This window comes from Pelecanus crispus, chromosome 4, assembly GCF_030463565.1.
Source record: "Pelecanus crispus isolate bPelCri1 chromosome 4, bPelCri1.pri, whole genome shotgun sequence".
NCBI classification, from domain to species: domain Eukaryota; kingdom Metazoa; phylum Chordata; class Aves; order Pelecaniformes; family Pelecanidae; genus Pelecanus; species Pelecanus crispus.
Genome location: NC_134646.1, coordinates 25,591,493 through 25,613,491, shown reverse-complemented (window position 1 = coordinate 25,613,491; position 21,999 = coordinate 25,591,493). Strand labels below are relative to the sequence as shown.

Here is a 21,999-nt window from a genome sequence, read left to right as displayed (position 1 = left end):
ATCTAGTTCTGACTTCAGCATTATTTAAGATATCTTTAGGATTGTTTTGTGCTACAGAGTCAGTGCACTCTCCTTCTGTGCCTTCTATCCTGTCCATTACTTGTTTGTTAAGAGATTTAGCTTCAAGAGAGAAAATTAAAGTACCAAGTAGTTTTAGTATTAACACTGCGGAGCTTCTTCTAAGTGGCTTTTTTGTGTGTATACACATGTAGATAGAATGCTATAAATTGATTTTGAGGCTGCTAAGGTAGGCAGGAGCAGGCAAAGAAATTGCAGAGGTTCATGCAGGGGTTTTTTTGGGAGGTTTGGTTTTGATTTGGTTTGGTTTTTTTTTTTTTTTCTTTTTACCATGCAGCCTTTATAAACAGTATTTGGGTATAAGGGTATCAAATTTCACATACTGTACACTGCAATCTTAGATCTGTGTTCTTCATTTCTAGCAGCTGGGGTCACATAGTTAAATTTCTACTATGCTTCAGAAGTGCATTCTGGTTGTTACTAATATGATATGTATAATGGAATCAAACCAAATATTTAAAAGCAGTAGCCCCCAAAATAATCTGGTAATCCTGTTCCTAAACTCTCAGCCAGATGAAGCCAGGAGCCAGACAAACAAATTGTTGTTAGTGTTTTTCCAAATGAGTACATTGTATCAGGTTCTTAAATCCTTCCTTGGACACCTCAGTAAAGAGACTGAAAGCACAGCTACACTCCTGCCTGACTCTGAAAACATTAAATCCAAGATTGAAGTGGGGAGATGTGGAGCAGGGCTGATTAGATCAAGCGCAGTACCAGGCATCTGGGCTGCACAGCTACTAAACAAGGGTGCTGAGGCCATGGGCTGTGGTACGTACCACGTGAACGTATTGCTTCAGACCTCCTTAGCAAGGGGATTTGCTTGTTTGCAACACAGTTGAGCACTTGGTCCCAGCGTCTCCTTCCCCAGCAAAATGAATGGCAGAATCTCCAGAAATGGGACACTGAAGTGAGTATGTGTGACCTGGGGAATCCGCTTTGCTTTAGGCTGCATGACCTGCAGTACCGAACCCCACATACTTTGGGCTCTGGAGTCTTGTGTCTTGGGGGCATTGTTCAGTTCTTTGGCATCACAAAGCCGGTGGGAAAGGAATAACCCTGCTTCCACCAAGTATTCAAAGCGTGTGCGATAAAAAAGCGATGTGTGAGGGGCTGCTGACAAGCATCTGGACTGACAGAGATGACCCTCTGCTGCTGACTTAACAGTCGACATTCTGCAGACTGAAAGGAGATGACCAGTTCTGTGGGGAAGGAGGAGTACAAAACATGACCAAAGATGAAAGGGAACTTCAGAAGCGCCTTAAGGCCCCAGCTGAGATCTTGTGAAATCCCTTTGTGCAAAATGCACAGTGCAAGAGAGCCTCACACAGAGAAGGCATGTGGAATGGGAAGGGAAAAGCAGGAAAACCAGCAGTTCCCTCATACCTCACAGGAAATCAGTATCATAAGCAGAAACTGAATGCTAAGTCTTAGTCCCTGCCCAGCTATTTGTTACCTGTTTTGTCATGACCTGCACAGGTTGATGCTTTTTTCAAGATACTGTATTAGAAGGGTGCAAAAAAGTCCACTACAGGTGTTGCTTTTGTTGTGAAAATATCAGCAGTTTAGTTAAACAGAAATGATGGCCATGCTGCATGCTTTGGGGGTTGCATCTCCTCCTTCCTGGAAGAAGTGCCTTTCAGAAGGATGGCTTAACAAAATGCCTGCCTGTTTGCAAAATGGCTCATGTCAGCCAAGTGCCAAGTGAGGAGAGGAGGTAGAACCACAGTTTGAGAAGAGCTATGCCCATCCTTGTGGCCCCTCGAAAATATCAGCCCCTTACATGGCAGGAAATTCAGTGCGAGTTGAAGCTGTCAGAGATGATTTAATTCTTGCTGAGTGCTCTTTGACTCCTCTCAGAGTCCCAGAATGAAGCTGAGGTCAGGGACTTACTGACTGCTGGCTACTAGCCCTGCCACAGCTCCAGGAAGCTGCTGTGCCAGCAGCTCATACCCACGTAATGTGGATCAATAAATCTCACAACAGGACTGATTGCTTGTCCCCATGTGCTGGGACTCCCTATCTCCAGTGTTGGGGACTGAGATGAGGTACATATAACTGCATTAAAGGGAAGATGTGCCTTTTGTCCAGTAATTAATATTTCCCTTCTGTGTGCACTTCTACATAGAATGGGCTGAATTACTTCACATCAAGCCAGAATACCCAAACCCATTGATGACATTTCAAGCAAGTGCAGCACTTGTCACAGTAATGGCAAAATCTCCACTGCTTTTATGCATCTCCCTTTTAGAGCTTAGGTTATCAGTGGTAACTCTATCCCTGATTATTTTTGGTAGAGTAGCTCTCACCCACCTTGTATGCAAGTAATAAGTTTGTTGTAGACATGGTGCTGCAGTCTAATCCGAGACCCATAATTTAATACAGTGAGGAAAGGGCCAATCACCTTCAGGGAAGCCCTACTAGTTTATGTCGGCGAAGTATTTGGCTCTGTAAAGATCGTTGTTTATCAAGATATCGAAATTGCATATGATCAGCTTAGACTGAAAAAATAAAAATACATTTTTGTAAGCATTTTTCTGGAATTGGTTCAGATATTCAAGTGTTCATTGGTCAGTAATAAAATTCAGATCATTTAAATGTCTGCAGTAAATCAAAAGCTTTTGTTCAGAAGCAGCAGCTCAAATATTATCATTTTAAATAATGTTATAAATATACCCACAGTAATGACTGCAACACCAGTTCCTTATATACACAGAAATTATCCATGATTATCAATATTATTCTTTATTGCTTTTGAATTGAAATAAATTCAGAGATTTATTTATAATAATATATGCTATTACAGATCACTGATTCATAGATTTTATGGCTAAATGGGGATATTATATCAGTTTGTCTCATCTCTTGTAGTTTTCTTATAGTAGTCTGTTCAAAGAAGTGTATCTTACACTTGGAATTTAGGACCTGTGTATTCTGTGGTCTTTACCTGGCTGTTTTTAGTAAGTCCCTTACAGTCAGCCAATAATTTGTCACTCCCCACATTCTGACTAGTTTATACCAAAATTTCTGCTTGCTATATGGTCTCCACCAAGGTGGTGGTTCCTTGCACGCCTTTCACCTAATCTCGGCGACAGGTGTACTTCTTTGACCGCAATATAATCTTGTTCAAGTCTAACAACAATTTTTTTTCTTTAGATGCTGACTTGTTTTGCATGAATGGCAAGACACTAACTGATTTCACTATAGCCAAAATTTAATCCTTATTCGTATTAGGTGACCAATATTGTTATACATCTGCATTCCCACAGTCAGGGCTTTGCACTAACAAAGCCAGTGAAGGCATTGAAAGGCTGCATGACTGCATCAATAGGTAGCAGGGACTTTTCACTCGGACCTTAGCTACACAGAAGTTTGTCATGTCATATGGACATAAAGCATCTTAGTTATGAGTTGGGGTTAGCCTCTTTAGTCAGAATAACTGGCTAAAGAATGATAAATAAATTAGACTAGCTCTTGGTATTGCAAGTATTTTGTCGTTGCAAATGCCCAGTCCTGTTGTCACTGAGCTCAGACCTATTCATGATTTCAGCCCCTGCTAATTCACTGTTTCCTTCTCCTATGTCTTTTCCATATGTCTATAAGCAGGGCACATTTCATGTATGCAGCCTTGATTCTCCAGAACTTAAGCACATACACAACTTGAGGTAGCATGGATTATTCGATCAACAGCAACTAGATAACTCATACACGTGAAGATGAGCATATGTGTGAATATGGTCAGGAGAGGAGCTTTAGTTTGGAAATTGCCTTCCTTTGGGGGTCCCACTCACTCTCATTTTTAATTCTTGCAACAACTTATTAAGTAGTTTCTCCATTATTTCATAGAGCTTCTTGTCATGTATTGCCAAACAAGATGTGGTGACCACTGAATTTTCTGTAAGTTATAGCAGAATCAAAGAAAAGAGGCCTTCTCTCTTCCCACCCTGCCTCCCAGAGAGGGTATTAGTTGTGTGGTCACTTTTATCTTGTGGAAGGTTTTTTTCACTTAATTAAATTTCCTTAGTGTCACAAACCTATATGATTTTTTAATAGTGATCATAGTTTCCCTGAGGTTTTAGCATGTAGAAATGTATTCAGAACTTACTCTGTGTCTCCACTGGAAAGAAATGTCTGCAGAAATCCATGGTGCCCTTCTAACACCAATCCTAGGCAGCTCAGGGAAATTTAGAGAGAATCTCAGGATGGAAAAGTGCTGCTAGTTCTATTAAATCCTATTAAAAAAGTCATACAAGGGAAAATGAAGATTAAACAAGGTTTGGGGAAGCCCTTTTAGAGAAAATTTGTTGGTTTAAGTAATCCTTATTTTTACCATTAAGGCTACTTTTGTTTTGCTGTAGACTTGCATTGTGAAAATTACTTGTCAGGAAAGAATAAGAAAATAGTAAAATGATCCAAGTGCTGAATTAGTGCCTTTATGGTTATAATTTCCTTTACCTCAGTTGAGTTTCCCTGGAAGACCTGCAAGGAAAGCTCTACCCCATTAAATAACAGAGAGTCCATAGTACTAAATACACGCAGGTGCAAGATCATCTCTATATTTGCAAGCAACCCCTAAATTTTGCTGATGAACTCCTGGCATTTTGTTAGTAAATATTTCTAGAACAGATGACATCTGACATAATTTTGTAGATACATACTAAGGGTGCATACATACACACGCATATATAATATATATATGCATACCTACACATATGCACATATGTGGACACTTTTAAGCACCTGTCTCAGCAGTTAACAGTGGAATTTGCTGCATTCATTCCTGATTCCCTTGGGGCTCTGGAATTTCAGGATCTGACTTGTTCTAATAGGGAATCTCTAGATGTGTGTTTCAAATGCTGGTTTAAAGAAAAAAATAAAGCAGCAGCAATACAGCACACCACAATAGCAGGTTAAATATAGCCATGGATTACAGAGCCATTGTTTTCACTCCTGCTAAATAAGACAGTACTCTTAAAATGGAATGCCACTTGACCTTTCATGTCTCATCAGTCCGTGATTGTATTTAACTGATGCAGGGAGGAAACATTTTCCCCTTGGAACTGTCCCCTGTTGGTATGACGATCACTACTGCTGGGCCACACCATGCACAGGAGGCAGAAACCCAGCGCTCCAGAACACAAGAGGGATCTTGCCGCTCATGGAGGAGCTCTGTCCATGACCCACAATGACATGCGCTCTTTTTTCAACCTCTCTCAGCTTGTGCTCTCTGCTGGCCATCTCAGATCACCACCAGTGCTCAAACATTCAAAAATCACTTACTTTGAAGTGGAAATTCTTGATGTGCAAAGCAAGAAGCAGATCTGCATTGTGGACAAGGTAAGTGTATTACTCCAGCATACTGGGGCTGTGGCTGGTTCACACAGTGCTACTTAAAGGACTCTGTTTTCGCTCTGTTGTGGTCTTACTTTGTAGTAGGAATACTTTCATTCTTTTCTCTGGGAGATACTCAGAAGTTCTCGTTAGTCACAATCCTTGGGTATTTTACTCCAGGATTTTTACAAATAATCCAACAGTGGTTTCTTTTAGACATCCTGGCTGCTCTGTGGACTCAAGATACGTCCTTAGGCTGTCTCCTGACACTTAGATTACAGTGTTTATTTCAGAGCATGATACTTAAACATCTACTTTGGAAAGGGGATTCAGTTTTAATACATTTGTAAAGCTTAGCATCTCTGCAATGCTGTGGGTTCTTGTTGGTATCTAAATGTACTCAGCTGCGCCCTACTTATCATCTTGGGCAGGAACCTGGCAATTTTTTAAAAAAATTATTTTTAAACAAAGTATCTTAGCTAAGAGAGTTTGTTTTTTTTTTTTTTTTAATAATGTGAACCAAAAATATAAACTACAGGAAAATTGTGTAAGTAGGATGAGAGGACTGGGTAGGAAGGAAGTTTACAACACAGTAAACAACAGCTGAAAAAATGTTTCATAAATATTTTCATCACAGTTTTCGTAATTCATTGTCCCTCAGCAGAAGAGCTGGTCTCTTGCATGCCATGAAAATGGGAATCCTAATCTATTTAGACTATAGGGTTTTTCAGTAACATAGTAGAGTTTTGAGACTTACTGTTTTGCTAGAAGAGAAAAATAAAAAATTCCCTTATCCTCACTGGCAACAGCTGGAACTGGTGGGTAAGTTTGCTTCAAACATTTAATTTAATACCTTTGAAATATGCAGGGTGGAATACTAGCAGATTTCTAGTGTTCTTGATTGTTTAAAGGGCGTTTTTGCAATTTGTATGCCTAGTTAAAGGTAAATGTCTCATTCGTTCATTCTTAATGGGACAAAATATTTTTTGAGATTTTTTTAATCTAGCCAAATGGGGAAACATGTACAAAATAGTGAAACAAATATGATGACAATTAATACCAGTTCTAATGATAGTGTTTGCATTATTTAATTTACTGACTGATATTTACATAGTTATTAAAAAGGGTTATCTAAATACTATACTGAATAAGGTTTCAATCCAAGAAAAGACTGAGTCTGTTTCTTATCTTAAGCTTTCCTACAGTATCATTAAAAGAAATATATTAACAGAAACAGAATTAGTTCAAAAGCCACATTTCAGAAATCCTGCATTGAAGAACGGTAGTCTGCTGGGACAACAGCAGACCTGCCTTTTAATCTTTATTCTGAATTTTGGTGAGCCTGAACATTTTCTACACCTTCTCTAAACCAGGGACTCTGGCCCTGTAGCAGTGGAAAGAGAGTTATGAGTGGTGATTGCAAAGTAGTCCCTATATAGAGGTAAAATACACACAGAGGAGCAATAGCAACTATAAACTGAAAGTGTCTGCTCAGGAATCTATGTTCAGTTTACATGACAAATGGCCAGCAAGAAGAACCTGGTTTTTTTTTTTTTGTTGTTGTTGGCATGGTACCAGGGGATTGGTGCAAATATAGTGCAAGGCTGAGATTTCCAAAACTGCCTGAAGAATTTGGATTTTGAATGCACATTCACCTGGCTAAGTCCCTTAATTTGCTCTGATAATCCCTTCCTAAGGCAACCCTGAAAGTACAGAAGTTGAGTTCCTTACTTCTGTGAACACTTGTTAGTATTGGTGAACTTAATTTCAGTTGGTTATTAGAGCAAACAAGAGACCATTTTACTGGATTATGCATAATCTTCTGCTTAATTAAATATAACATTGATGCAGACCCAACATGACACTTCTAATACCTGTTTTCTGTTTGTAAGATAATTATGATTAACTTAATTTCTCAGGGTTGCATGTAATTATTACTTGTCAGGATTTATAACAGGAGAGAATAGGAACCATGAATTTTAAAATGTATGTATTTACACTCTTATTGCATATTGTTAGTAGTTCAGACTGTTATGATTTAGCAACACACTTGTAATATTCTCAGATTAATAAATCTAAAGGGAAAAACTATATTATAATGGCAGAGAGAAGACCCCTTTCTTTCTCCACCTAATGGAAACTCAGGCAGAGTGATTAGACTATTAATGCTATGTGGTTAAATACCAGTCACTGCTTCTAGACTGTTAATTTCTATGAGACTCTTGCATATGCATATGAATCCTATTCAGATTAGTGGGAGCTCTGTAAAGTCTGCAAAGTGATGATACATCTAACTAGTTTTGGTATTTAGAATGAAAAGATGTCTTGTGCTCAATGCAGTGTCAGGGATTTAGAAGAGGTGTGTTCAGCTGTGTGATCTTAAGCAATCAATTGACATCAGTAGGCTTTGGATCCAGCATAAGTAACTGTGAATTAATTCTCCATCTGTAAAATGAAAACAACAATATCTCCTTTGGCTTTTTTACCCATCTTACAGTTTGGGTAAGTATCAGTCAATTAATATAACTGAGCTGAGTGGTTACTACAAGGTCCTTATTGTCTTTAAGATTGGCTTAAAGGAACAGAATAAATACATATTTGCCTGGTTTTTAAGCCTGTAAGATACATTCTCATTGTACTGCAAGCTTTTCCACAGTGAGGAAACGCAGAAGGAAATACTGAAAGAAAGTAGTAGAAGAGGAAAACCCAAGACATTTTGTCCCCTCCAGGAGCTGGGTCTTGAAGAAAAATACCAAATCTTACAAAAATTGAAATAAATTCACAAGAGTCAGCAACACTGGCACTTCATTTTGCACATGCATACTTTGAACATAAAATTCTTTAAAGGAGTATTGTTTCTTTTATTTAATATTGCCAACCTTCTCTGGGGACTTTGTCTGCTATGGATATGACATTATGCAAGTAGTTTGGTGCACACAAGCTTTTCCAGTGAATTACTTAAAGAATTTAAAAGAGAAATAATAACAGTGTGAAATCTTTTTCCCCAGATTTGCTCTTGGTACAGAAATTAATTCTGAGGTGAGATGTCGTGGAGAAGAGGCTTCTGATTTTGGGGATGGAGAGAGAAAGGGGGAAACACAAACGTGTCTCAACTTTTTTTTTTTTTCAGTTATTCTACAAAATGTCCCCATACTACTTCTGGCAGGACAGCCAGCACTGGCAATTTATAGACAAAAGGGGGCTACCTTTGACCGTTGGAAAAAGGCTTCAAAAAGGAGTTAGTAGGGAAAGCTAATTTAAACCTGGCCAACAACCCCATCCGTCTGTCCTTAAAAGCAGTATATAAATGCTCAGAGGAGGTGCCCTGGGACTGTACTCACATGAGCAAAGGTATCCACACTCCAGTGTGATGGCAGCAGGGGGACAAAAGGCACTGAGGTTTCGAGGAGATGTAGGAGCGGCCTCCTGCTCTGCACAGTGCCCACGAGAGGGCAAGAGTCCAGGCGTGCGGGTCAGTTTGAATGACAGAGTCCTGGGTCTTCCTTCCGTCCCGATCCCCGGTGAGGCAGGCCGGTGTCCTGACGCACAGCATGGCCTGGCTGTATGCAGAGCATCTTGCCTGACCTGAGATCCCTCTGTAGCCCCGGACAGAACAGAAAGGTGTTTACCCAAGCACGCAAAGGCCTTACAAGAACTGGCAGCTGAAAGCCACAATTAGGCAAATTTAGCCAAGAAATTTGGCCCATATTTTGACAGTCAGTCAAGGGGTGATAAGTAACGGTTGGGCATATTGTGGGTGAATCTTCAGTAACTTCAACACATAAATTGTGCATTTGTTTTAAGATGTTGGGTAGTTGAAACATAAGTCATACAGGTTTCTTGCTCAAGGAATGAAAGAAGTATTCATAGAATCATAGAATCGTTTATGTTGGAAAAGACCTTTAAGATCATCCAGTCCAACCATTAACCTACACTACCAAGTCTACTCTAAGCCAATCAAGGGTAGACTAGACTAAACCATGTCCCAAAGTGCCACATCTACCCGTTTTTTTAACACTTCCAGGGATGGTGACTCCACCACCTATCTGGGCAGCCTGTTCCAATTCTTGACCACCCTTTCTGTAAAGAAATTTTTCCTAATTTCCAACCTAAACCTCCCCTGGCGCAGCTTAAGCCCATTTCCTCTCGTCCTATCGCTAACTACATGGGAGGAGAGACCAACACCCACCTCACTACAACCTCCTTTCAGGTAGTTGTAGAGAGCAATAAGGTCTCCCCTCAGCCTCCTCTTCTCCAGACTGAACAACCCCAGTTCCCTCAGCCACTCCTCATAAGGCCTGTGCTCCAGACCCTTCACCAGCTTTGTTGCCCTTCTCTGAACACACTCCAGCACCTCAATGTCTTTCTTGTATTGAGGGGTCCAAAACTGGACACAGTATTCCAGGTGCAGCCTCACCAGCGCTGAGTACAGGGGAACAATCACCTCCCTGCTCCTGCTGGCCACACTATTCCTGATACAAGCCAGGATGCTGTTGGCCTTCTTGGCCACCTGGGCACACTGCTGGCTCATGTTCAGCCAGCTGTCTACCAACACCCCCAGGTCCTTTTCTGCCAGGCATCTTTCCAGCCACTCTTCCCCAAGCCTGTAGCGCTGCTTGGGGTTGTTGTGACCGAAGTGCAGGACCCAGCACTTGGCCTTGTTAAACCTCATACAGTTCACCTCAGCCCATCGGTCCAGCCTGTCCAGGTCCCTCTGCAGGGCCATCCTACTCTCTAGCAGATCAACACTCCCACCCGGTTTGGTGTCGTCTGCAAACTTACTGAGGGTGCACTCAATCCCCTCATCCAGATTATCGATAAAGATATTAAACAAGGCTGGCCCCAAAACAGAGCCCTGGGGAACACCACTCGTGACCGGCTGCCAACTGGACTTAACATTTACAACTACTCTCAGGGCTCGGCCACCCAACCAGTTTTTTACCCAGCGAAGACTATGCCCATCCAAGCCATGAGCTGCCAGCTTCCCAAGGAGAATGCTATGGGAGACTGTGTCGAAAGCTTTGCTAAAGTCCAGGTAAATGACATCCACAGCCTTTCCATCATTCAGCAAGGAATAAATCTCTTCTTTGGCCAGTGTGAAACAGCAGGTGAGCCTAGATGATCACAAGTCTCTTTTTTCCTCACAATTTATTAATTTCTATGGAAGAAATTACTATCTGTCTGTAAAGAGGAGAGGGCGTGTAATTAGTGATTTCTTGTTAGATATATTTTACATGAAAGAGAGTCCTAAAATGTCTAAGGATTTTGTCTCCCATATTACTTCCAAAAAGCTACAGAAAACAACAGAACATGCAAAATTCATCAAGTCTTAAAAATGAAAGAAAATAATTCCTTTTTGTATTTTTTAACAAATAATCCACATTTTTCATCGTCAGCCACAACTTATGAAAAATACATAGCTACTCAAAAACTGTTTTACTTGTACATATACCAAAAGCCTGATGTAGGTTAGTTTTAAAGTTATGGATGTGCAGTGATTTGATTTATAAATGCTGTTAAGGCAATTCATAACTGTTTCTGTTATAGCATTCATTGTATAATATTTTTTTCTTCAAATTAACTTGTAGTAAAATGCATTTTCCCACAAACATAGTGCAATGTAATTAATTTTGCATGAGTTGCTTTTAAGGCAGAAAGTGTTACACAATACAGTTTTTACAGAATAAACCACCTTTGGGGAAACCAACAAAGAAAGCTTTTTCCCATCAAAAACCTCAGAGCTCAGTAGTTTCATGCTGTACGATTTTGCAAGTTAAGCTATAAGCAGAGGTGCAAGCTGAGGTTTTGGCTGCTACGCAGTGGCCCTCCTTTCCAGAAAACTTCTTAAGGCTTAAGAAGAGAGCTTGCTTTCTAAGGTGTGCAGGACAGAGCCTCTTTTCTTGGTGTGCTGCAAAGATGATGGAAGCTGCTTTCCTACTGTTCCTGAAACCAGCCCTCCCATGTACCCAGTACCTTCTCCCACTGAAATCTCTTTGGAAAACCCAGTTACTGATGGTTAAATGTTTGTGGTTAACGATATATACTGTAGGAACATTTAACTATATGTGAGTGTAGACAGGCCATGCAACACCTACAGTGAAAGTCATGTGAACATTGTTATTTTTCTTAAATTAAAGGACCCTTGCGTAGGGCCTGTCCTTTTGTTACTCATTTTTGTCATGCCTAGCGTAACACAAATCTATGCATCATTCCAATCACTTACATATATAACTCTTTTTGCTGTTAAATATTACACAGTATATGTATTACTACATCTTTTGCCAAAGATGAATTAGGGCTTATTCTGATTACTCTGAAAGGCTTGTCTGTCTCTGGAGGAGCTGGCAAGCATTTTTGTTTGTAAAGCACCTAAAACAATAGTGTCCTTGTATCTGCACGCTATGGCTTAGCAATACAATGGATTACACTGGCATGACAACAAAATCAGATACACGCAGAAATGGTATCTCCCGTACCAGAAATCTATTACTCTCGCCTGTGGGTTTCAGCTCTGTCCCAGAAAGTGAGCAGCCAAGAACAGTCGTCACCAGCTCTCATTTGCATAGTCATCTCTAGCAAATAAAAATAACTTCTCACATCATGACTGGAAGGTTAGACATACCACATTCATTTTAGGTGAGCAAATAGAATCATTAATGTAGGTAATGAAACTCTGCAAAGGAAATCCTTGCAGTAACAGGACATTGCCTTTTACATCAGTCTGTCCTCATTTGCTTCATTCTATGGAAGTATAGCAGAGAAGTTCTTTCCCAGAAAAGAAAGTAATATTTTCATTGCTTTGTATAGTCTTTTTTTTCCTAAATCTTGCAATTTTAATATTTCACTTCATAGGATAGTGTATTCTTCCTTGTGGAGAATGAGCAGAACCTGTGCACTTCCACAGTGGCCTCATTTCATGCACAGGATTTTTAAGATCATCATCTTTCTCATTCAAGCAATCTGTCATTAGAGATGTCCTGCCTCTGATGCCAAAGATGCCCGAAGGGATTGAATAACCAGCTATGTCAAAGGAGGTGGCTTCCATGGGAAGACCACACATTGGTGCTGAGTCCCACAAACTAGGGATTCCCACAGCAATACGGGTGAAGGAATACAGACACAAAACTGACTGGATGTAGGCTCATTGCTGTGGAAGTCCTCTTTTTTACTTCCTTTTGGAAGGAGGATTTCATAGTGTCTTGTGTCTTTTACTGTATGTTTTCACAGCATCCAGCACAACGGGGATCTGGTCCCTGCTGGGAGGCACTGCAAGAAAATACATTACATTTACAAACATGTTATAAACTCTATGCATTTTCTTGCCTGTAAGAATTGAATCTTATGCCTACCCCCCAGTGCTGGAGGTGATGACAGTAGTATTTTCTTCCTCAGTTATTAGTTACACTTGGTAAAGTAGGTAAACATATTCAAATTCTGTTGGAGCAATGCATTACACTCATTTCTTCCTGCTCTACTAGAAATTCACATCATTTTAATGTCAATATAGCTACAGATAGTTTCAGATTAAAAGAGGCAACTAGACATATTAATTTCTGCTTGCTCTTTGCTGTCATCATTCTTGTTCCAATACGACTTTTTAAATGGAGTACCTGGAGAAATGGCCTTTGATTTATCTAGAAGAGAGAGACTGGGGAGGGGAGAAGCTGGTAACTTTAGGGCATTTAGCATTTGTAAAGGTATAATTTAAAGAATTACAGAAGCCACTACAGAAGACTAATGCTTCACCTGATACTGATTTTCAAAGCTTAGAAGTGCCTTTAAATGACAGGTTTTATACATCTCTTATTTTAGATAGAAAAGTCTAAGCCTGGGGGGAAGAAAGAAAGAGTGTAATATAATAAATGATTGAAAAAAATTTAAGCTTGATTCAAAGTTCAGCAAAAACAAGAGAATGAATTCTTGAGACACCAATGGTGCTCCAGCTCTTCATAAACATAAGCCATTCTGGCCAACAGTAAAAGCCGGCCATTCTACCAGAGCAGTGAATATTGCCAAAAGTGTGTCTGTAGAGACATATTCCCAGCCAGCGTGAAAATGTCCTCTTTCCCAACAAAGTTATGACATTTTACCCCAGCTGCACATTTGCCTTATTGCATCAAAGATAATTCACAGATTATTGCAAATTATGAATACACTGGAGCAATACAAGACCATAGGGAGCTGTAGGTGTTCTATTAGTCTAATTGTTAATCAGCACAACCCATGATGGAAATTTAGGTGTATAATGGCATCTCATATAGGTATTATTGTAGCATTAAAATGCTAAAATACTCCTGCCCATGATTTACTGGTCCATGAGAGCATGCTTCGGGTTCTTTCTGAAATCAGACCTGTGATTCTTCACAAAATACCTGAGCCATGTAGTAATGGATCTATAAATATCTAACAGTATCTGTTAATGCTATCATTATAACATTTCTCCCTACATTTAAACAATTTTGGATTTTAAAAAGTCCTTAAAATGCAAACTTTCCTTTTTTAACATATACAGCTCTTGTACTACAAGAGGGAAAATCATGGCAGTCAGAGAATCTGTACCAGAAGTACAGCAAGCATCTCTTCACTGCACTTGGTATGGTGAAAATTACTTAGATTTCTAACTGACCTGATGATGTCTTAATTGTTCTCATATATCACCCTCATTTCCCATTCCTTTCTGCTTCTCAGCTTCATACTTCCCCTAATGGACCAGAGGGCACTTGCTGTCTCTCCATCTTTCCCTGACTATTCTCCCCAACATAACTTTGGACCTACTGGCCAAATTTAAATACATCTGAAAGGGAACAAAAAAGGCTCAAAAGATTACTTAGTTCCTGCTTGTCTAATGGAAGCTAGTGGCTGGGTAGCATAGTGTTTCAGAGCAGGGAGCACAGGCAGAATGCAGCCTTCACCCCTACTGTACACCAGTAGCCAGCTGTCAGCTCAACATGCACATTCTGACTGGGCAATCAGCAAGTGCATGACAGCAAAACAGCCCCAGTTTCTTGCCCAGCGGAAACATCATAGGAGACAGGGAAGCAATACGGGGCAGCTGCAAAAGGCTTTGGGGGCCTTTATTAGTAGAAAGTAAGGCTTTGTTAGCCCTGCTACTCATAGAACCACTTGTTTTGCCAATACAAGATCTCCTGCAAATTTTCTTTTACGTTGGTTGATCTCACTCTTGCTTTTTGTTCTCATACAGTCCCCCAAATAGTTTGTGACCATCCTGTGCTAAGTATTGGTTGAGTTTCTTGGGTGCACTGCTTCATTTTAAATGTTAGCAGTTTGCATAGGTATAAAAAAAGCAAGCATAAATCTTTACAGCCATTTGCTAGAAAAGGGAAGACAAATTCAGAGATATTTCACAGATAAACTGTATGCTTAATCTGTGCTAGGACTGGCAATCAAAAGCCAAACAAAACTCTAAACCCCACTGTCTTCCCTTCTTCTTGAGAAGAACTGGTCAAAATTAGGGTGGTGTTTATTTTTTAAGTGCATATTCCAAACGTTGTTTTTTTGCAAATTACAGTGAAAACAAATGAGTCTTGAATTTTTGAGGAGGTGAAATTTGGGAAAGATTGTATTACAAATTAATTTTGGAATATTTCAATCTGTTATGACATAATAAATATTTCCTTTTGAGTGCAATTTATTTTACAATGTAGTAGTGCATTTATTTGAATATTATTTCCTATTGGGTTATTTTCCATGGCATTAGAGCCATGTGTTACATTATTTTACACTATCACGACTGATGTGTTATAAAATAATGCAAAAGTAATGAAAGTTCCATACCGATGAGAAATAAAAGAAATGAAAATAGCACAGTGAAATGGATTTTCAGCATGTTCCTGAAACAAGATTTAAAAAAAAAAACAAAACATTTTCTATTTCATTTTTAAAATTTGAAGTGAATACAAACTTACATGTCCAGAGTTCTGCCAGAACAATTCCATTTTCCTGGTAGAAAAGTGTTGTGACAGAGGCTTCCTGACTGGTTCTGCTGTTAAGCTCTCAAGGTGAATACAGCAACCTTACTCAGTTCCCTTTAACAAAAGGTCAGAAGGCATGGAGACATGCCAGTTCTAGTCAAGTTTGCTCAGAAATAGGTGAACCTGTGAATTCTGTAAATTGAGGGATGTCCTGCACGCCTTTTGTCTGCTAATGGATTGCATTCTCTTTACTTCCACTCTCATCTTTAGCAGAGGGAGAAAAAGCTCTTTCTGGTGTCTGACACTTTTTCAGAAAATTTCTTGCAAACAGAGAGGATTTTTTTATATATAATTACCCATCTAGCAGTACAAAACCAATATAACATCTGTAGAGACAAACTTGGCTAGTGTAAATTGACATGACTGCACCCGGTAAGCATGTGGTTACATGTACTCTTAGATAATTTGTTCCATAGTCACTGGGAATGTTAGTCAGTTGGATTATCTCCTGTGCCAAAGTTAATGCAACCACATAACAATCTAGGGGATTGCTAAGCGATACAGCCCCCTACTCATGTATACTGGAACCGACTTGAGCTAAAATCATAGTTCGGAATATCTTCAGTTTCTGGAAAGACTGGCTTGAGATCAGAGCTAGCTCTTTAGTAGGCAGTTCACTGCAGTCTATCAAGTAAAATATTAAATTCCATATAAAGCCTTTGTGTAGTTGCTGACAACACTTGTCTATATGTAGTTACTTCTATGTCATTTCCATGGTGGGCTCATCTATTTATATCTCTTTGGACATCACCAGCACACTGGTTCACCAGGCTAACAAGAGAGCGGTGTGGGACACACTGAGGGAGGCTACAGTAAAACAGTACCCAATTTTTAATACTGTCTTTGGAAATTAACAATAAGAAAAAGTAATCTAGAAGCCAAATTCACAAAACATGGAGATCAGTTAGAACAGCTGTTTTCCTGATTAACCTTCTGTGAAATGCTGCTGATTTCTAATAATACAGCATGGTCCCAAAGCAAGGACAGGGTGCAAAAGCAGTAATGATGAAGTATTTGTGGAGTGCTGAATTTGGAAATTACCTGGCTTTCCCATTAGCTGGTTATCTGTTCTGGGGTCAGATCCTCAGCTGCAATAAACTGATGTCACCCTTTTGAACAAATTTATCCTGTCTGAAGATGGAGCTCTGTGTGGTTAATGAGCAGTTGGAGTGGCAGAATTTCTGAATTTCTGCAATTATGGAAAATGACTGCCTGTTGGAAAGTAGGTGACTGAGCAGTACTCACATGTCACAAAGAGAAAAAACATTCAAAGGGAAATGTTGAATGAAAGATCACTTATTTGCTAAAATTCTATTATTCAAATCCTTATTGGTATTGTTAACCTCTAACCCCTAAAATAATTCTTTAGTGCAAGAACTGTGTGATACAATTACATACAGATCACCAGATTTGTTATAATTCCTTGACTTATAAATGTGAAAGAGGTATGAAAGTGGATAACTATCTGATTAGCTTGCACTCACAAAAGGCAGTATTAAGTTCCCATAATATCTTCCACTTAGTGCTCTTCCTGGAGTCATAGCCTAAGTTACTAATATGGTATTTTAAATCTTAAAAAGAGATGTGATGCTTTGTGCACTGATGCATAAAGGAAGGACAGACTGGAATGGATGACCCAGAATGTCCTTTCATTCTTGAATTCCTAAAAAATGAAAAGTTGCCTTGAATGGAAAAGTAAAGGTATTTTTGCTATGGAGATACAGGAAAAACAGGATTTGAGGCTTTTAAATCATCCTTTTCTGAATGAAAACTGTAATGAATGCAACCCACACCTGTAAAATGTGCATTTCTTCATAAATTTTTCTGTGAAGGAAAAGTAGTCTTGAACCTTACACATGACGGCAAGTTACTGGAGAGTTAACTATATTTAAAATCTGGTGTTAGACTACAAGTTAAGAAGTTGGGAAAACTGGTTTGACTATCAGACATAGAAGATATGTGCTAAGAGGTGGTTTTACAATGAAATCCATCTTGTTTTAAGTAAACCAAGGGTGGTCTTTCATTCTGTTTTCCCTTTGCATATTTGAAAAGTGCTGAAATGGAAGAAAAGGAAGGTTATAACACTTTCAGAAATAATTTAAAAGAATAAAAGGAGAGTAAGACTAATAATTACAGTGAAATGTTCCAGGGTGTTTTATTCTATTAGCACAAAGGGTAGTAAGAGCAGATGCTGTTCCAGTCCTTACAATTCTTTAGCTTGTATTGATGTACAATGAAAAGAACAAAAGATAATTAATGGTCTACGGAGAGGACACTCTTAGTAGTAAGCTGATGTCTCAGCATCCATCTTCACATTGATCAATATTAGAATCTATAACTTCACCGGTTGTTTTATGAGGTCTTTAAAAAAAAGGACACAGAATTATCAAGATCATAAAAAAATGTATTTCATTCTTTTGTGGCTATAGCCTCATTATTCTGCCTGGGAAAGGACACTGTGATTCCTCTATGTGATAGCCCATTCTGAAGAGGAAGGTATTTGTATTATTTTTCAACTTGTGATCTGTGTAGTTTGTCTCAAGTGGAAGGGTCCTTGTGGTGGGTTGACCCTGGCTGGACACCAAGTGCCCATCAAAGCTACTCTATCACTCCCCTTCTCAACTGGATAGGGAGAGAAAATAAAATGAAAAAGCTCATGGGTCAAGATAAGGACAGGGAGATCACTCACCAATTACTGTCACAGGCAAAGCAGACTCGACTTAGAGAAAATCAGTTTAATTTATTACCAATCAAAACTGAGTAGGGTAATGAGAAATAAAAACTAAATCTTAAAACACCTTGCCCCCACCTCTCCCTTCTTCCCGGGCTTAACTTCACTCCTGATTTCTCTGCCGCCTCCCCCCGAGCGGCACAGGGGGATGGGCAATGGGGGTTGTGGTCAGTTCATCACATGTTGTCTCTGCTGCTCCTTCCTCCTCAGGGGAGGACTCCTCACACTCTTCCCCTGCTCCAGCGTGGTGTCCCTCCCACGGGAGACAGTCCTCCATGAACTTCTCCAACTATGGGCTACAGTTCTTCATGAACTGCTGCAGTGTGGGTCCCTTCCACAGGGTGCAGTCCTTCAGGAGCAGACTGCTCCAGCGTGGGTCCCCCACAGGGTCACGAGTCCTGCCAGCAAACCTGTTCCAGCGTGGGCTCTTCTCTGTCCACGGGTCCACAGGTCCTGCCAGGAGCCTGCTCCAGTGTGGGCTTCCCAGGGGGTCACAGCCTCCTTCAGGCACATCCACCGGCTCCAGTGTGGGGTCCTCCATGGGCTGCAGGTGGATATCTGCTCCGCCATGGACCTCCATGGGCTGCAGGGGCACAGCCTGCCTCACCAGGGTCTTCACCATGGGCTGCAGGGGAAGCTCTGCTCCGGCGCCTGGAGCACCTCCTCCCCCTCCTTCTTCACTGACCTTGGTGTCTGCAGGTTTGTTCCTCTCACATACTGTTACTCCTCACTCCAGCTGCAGTTTGTGCTGGGTTGTTCCCCCCCCCTATTCTTAAATATGTTATCTCAGAGGCGCTATCTGATTGGCTCAACCTTGGCCAGCGTTGGGTCCATCTTGGAGCCGGCTGGCATTGGCTCTGTCAGACATGGGGGAAGCTTCTAGCAGCTTCTCGCAGAAGCCACCCCTGTAGCCCCCATGCCACCAAAACCTTGCCACTCAAACCCGATACAGTCCTTCTCTAAGCCAGCTGGCCCATAAAACAAGTATCTTCCTGCCCTCCTGGCTGGATGCGTGCTCCAGGCCTTCCCTGGGCACATGCAGCCCGTACAGTGTGGTGCCATGCAGAGCTGCCAGACTGCACCTAACGTGCTCTGCCTGGGTCTGAGCTGGCAAGATTTAAACCAGCCTAAAGCAGCTCGGGTGTACTCAGGCACAGCAGTACTCTTGCTAATGAGCTCTGCCTCTCTCATAGGTGTTGTACAGAGCACAGTCCCCTGAGCTGCAGCTATGCCATTCAAGCACCAGCTTTGGTTGTAGGGGAGGTGCTGTGTGATGGTTTACATCACACCACGTGGCTACACTCACTGGTTCCTCTGCTGCAGCAGGCCATTGTAAGCACAGATCCTGGAAGGCACTTTGTAACTTTTAAACACCTGAGGCAAGTGAGTGGTTCTATAAGTAGACCTAATACACAAGCTTAGACTAACTTTTTTAGAGCTAAAGTTAGGTGACATGAATCCCATGGCTGGCATAGCAGGTTTTGGAGGGGAGAAAGCACTGACATCCTCGGGTTGAAAAATGGGAGAGGGATGTAAAGGTAGAGTTGCTAAGAAGGGCTGGACTAGAAATTTTGCACTGATTGAAAGGTTCCCTGAAGTCGACACGTACTCAGGAGTGCAGGAGATGGAGACCATGGACTCTGTTTTGAGCTAGCACTAGCTAGCGTGCTCAGCTTAACAGTCTTTCAGCTTCCCTTGACTGAATCAGATGATCAGCTCTCCAGAGCACGGGTTGGCCCTGGCTGCCCTTTTGCAGAACCCGGCATGGTGAGATGCTGATCTCCTGTAGGGATGCAGGCCCTGCAGTAATGCAGCTTATACTGTATTTAGAAAGCCAGATGATCCTCCATCACATCAGAAAAGACCATCCCTGTCCTTGAGCTGGCAATGCCAGCTCTGAAAACCTGCACACCTGCCCTGTGCTAGGACACATGACAGATTTTGGTCTGCAGTTTTGTGTGCCATGTTGTCGTTGCCAGCAAACAGCACTTGCATCCATATCTGATGGATTCTGGGCTCCAGACCTCACAGGTGTGTGACTGCAAGGTGTGAGAAAGCGATTTCAGATATTTTTAAGGGTTTTGAAAACATACCCCCTGCCCCCAACTCCCATATTCAAGTCCACAGGAGTTGTACACATTACAAGAAAAGGCACAGGTAGACTATGGGGAAGTGTGCTGTTCTACTAGATGTTGTGTGGAATGACTTAAGTAAGTGCAATGAATACAGATAAAATGTTTTCTTTCCATTTTGAATTGAGAAAGATAAGATGGCTTCTTCTATTGTTCCCTGTAGCTGGGAAGAAAAGGGATCCAGCTGGCTTCAGGAACTCCAAGGGCAATGTCCCTCTCCTGACCCAGTACTGCTCAACATGGTTTGGGAGCAACACAGACCTTGGTGATGTCGGGGAGGGGGAAAGGGTACATCCTTGGTTTCAAGGAGTCCAGCCCCTGATTTGGGTGGAGTTGGCATTGCTTAGCAGGTGCATCAGTGAGACAGTCAGGGTTCAAGTAGAGATTCAATTAGAGCAGTTTCTGCAAATAAGACTTTTCCAGTAAACCCCTCTGTAACTGTGGAAAAGAAAGTGTTCTCATCTAAACTCAAAGAAAAAGCTGGGAAAAATCTAAACTTTACATACCATTTAGCAAAGGTATTGTTTTACACCTTTAGATCACTGAAATCTGTATTGAGCTCTCTGCCTGTTCATATTATCACTGGAAACAAGTTGGCTTACTCCTAAGCACTAATGGCACATATATTGTATATTTGTGGAGGGTGTCAAATTATATAGAAGCAAAACTTTTCTTTCTGCACTGAGCTGTTGCTTTTGAGTCAGCAATTTTATTTTCTTACATGAGTATTTGTCCACACTCAGTCTTTTCAGCAAAACAACCTATGTTAAGGTGCTGGCTGATCTCTACTAGCAGAATTTCTTCTGTTTTTTATGCATGGTTATTGTCACAATTCACTAGTATCACTAATAAGTAAAAAAGATAGATAGATAAATATCACTAATCACATTTGGAAGAAGTGGGGCTACAGGCTAAAGATGGTGCCAAGATCCAAGTAAGGCTCAGTAAGTCCATTAATGGTTAAGCGTATGAGTTCTAACCAGTGCAGTGAAAGAGGAATTGGATTGCCCAGCAAACCCCATAGAAATCTTCAGGTGGGAAGAGACAGACAAGCTTCTGCAGAGCAGAACTGTTGGGTTCCTGTGTAAATGCCAAGTAGGCTATGTCGGGAAGCTACCGTGTTCTGGTTAGACTGAGGGAAGCTGGAGATGGAGTGAACCAGGTGATGAGTGCCCAGCCAGGGAAAATGGTGCCATGGCTGTTTCTCTACCTCAGCCCAAAGAAATGCTGCTGCTCCTCAAGATTTTGCAGTATGTCACCACCACTTCATACTGGTATTAGCCTATGCTGCACAGGTGCCTAAAGTCTCCAGGGAAGGTGATTTTCTGCATTCTGCTGTCTGACTGCAGCAATGAGGTCTCTTGCTAGAGCCAAAGCAGATCCCCATGGTTAAGACACAGTTCAATTTACTTCTCAGTCTCTGTGCTTAAATGAACAATATAGAATATTAAATCAGTGTCAATTGCAAAGGGATGGTCTGGTTAAGACCAGACCCTTGCCTCTTGCCACCTCGATCTCAAGCTCAAAATACTACTTCCTGAGGTGTTCCATTGCTTTTCCTTGTAAATTCAAGATATTTCTAAGTCTTTCGCTCTCGTAAATTCTGTGTTTCTCAGATACTTTTTACAAAGTGTATTAAGAAATCAATATACATAATAAAATAGAGCCTAAAAGGCCTCCAGACTGCCATCTAACACTGTGACACCTAAATTGCTTCAGTGCATATGAACAACAACAT

The 21,999-nt window shown here is 40.9% G+C and overlaps 1 protein-coding gene across 1 annotated transcript in view; it reads left to right on the top strand.

Annotated features, from left to right (window-relative positions):
* The first annotated feature begins 5,178 nt into the window (after positions 1–5,178).
* Positions 5,179–21,999, top strand: part of TECRL (trans-2,3-enoyl-CoA reductase like) — a 72,193-nt gene continuing 55,372 nt past the window's right edge. The window contains exon 1 of the mRNA XM_075709620.1: positions 5,179–5,412. Coding sequence (XP_075565735.1) covers positions 5,179–5,412 — 234 coding nt within the window. The remainder of the gene's footprint in view (positions 5,413–21,999) is intronic.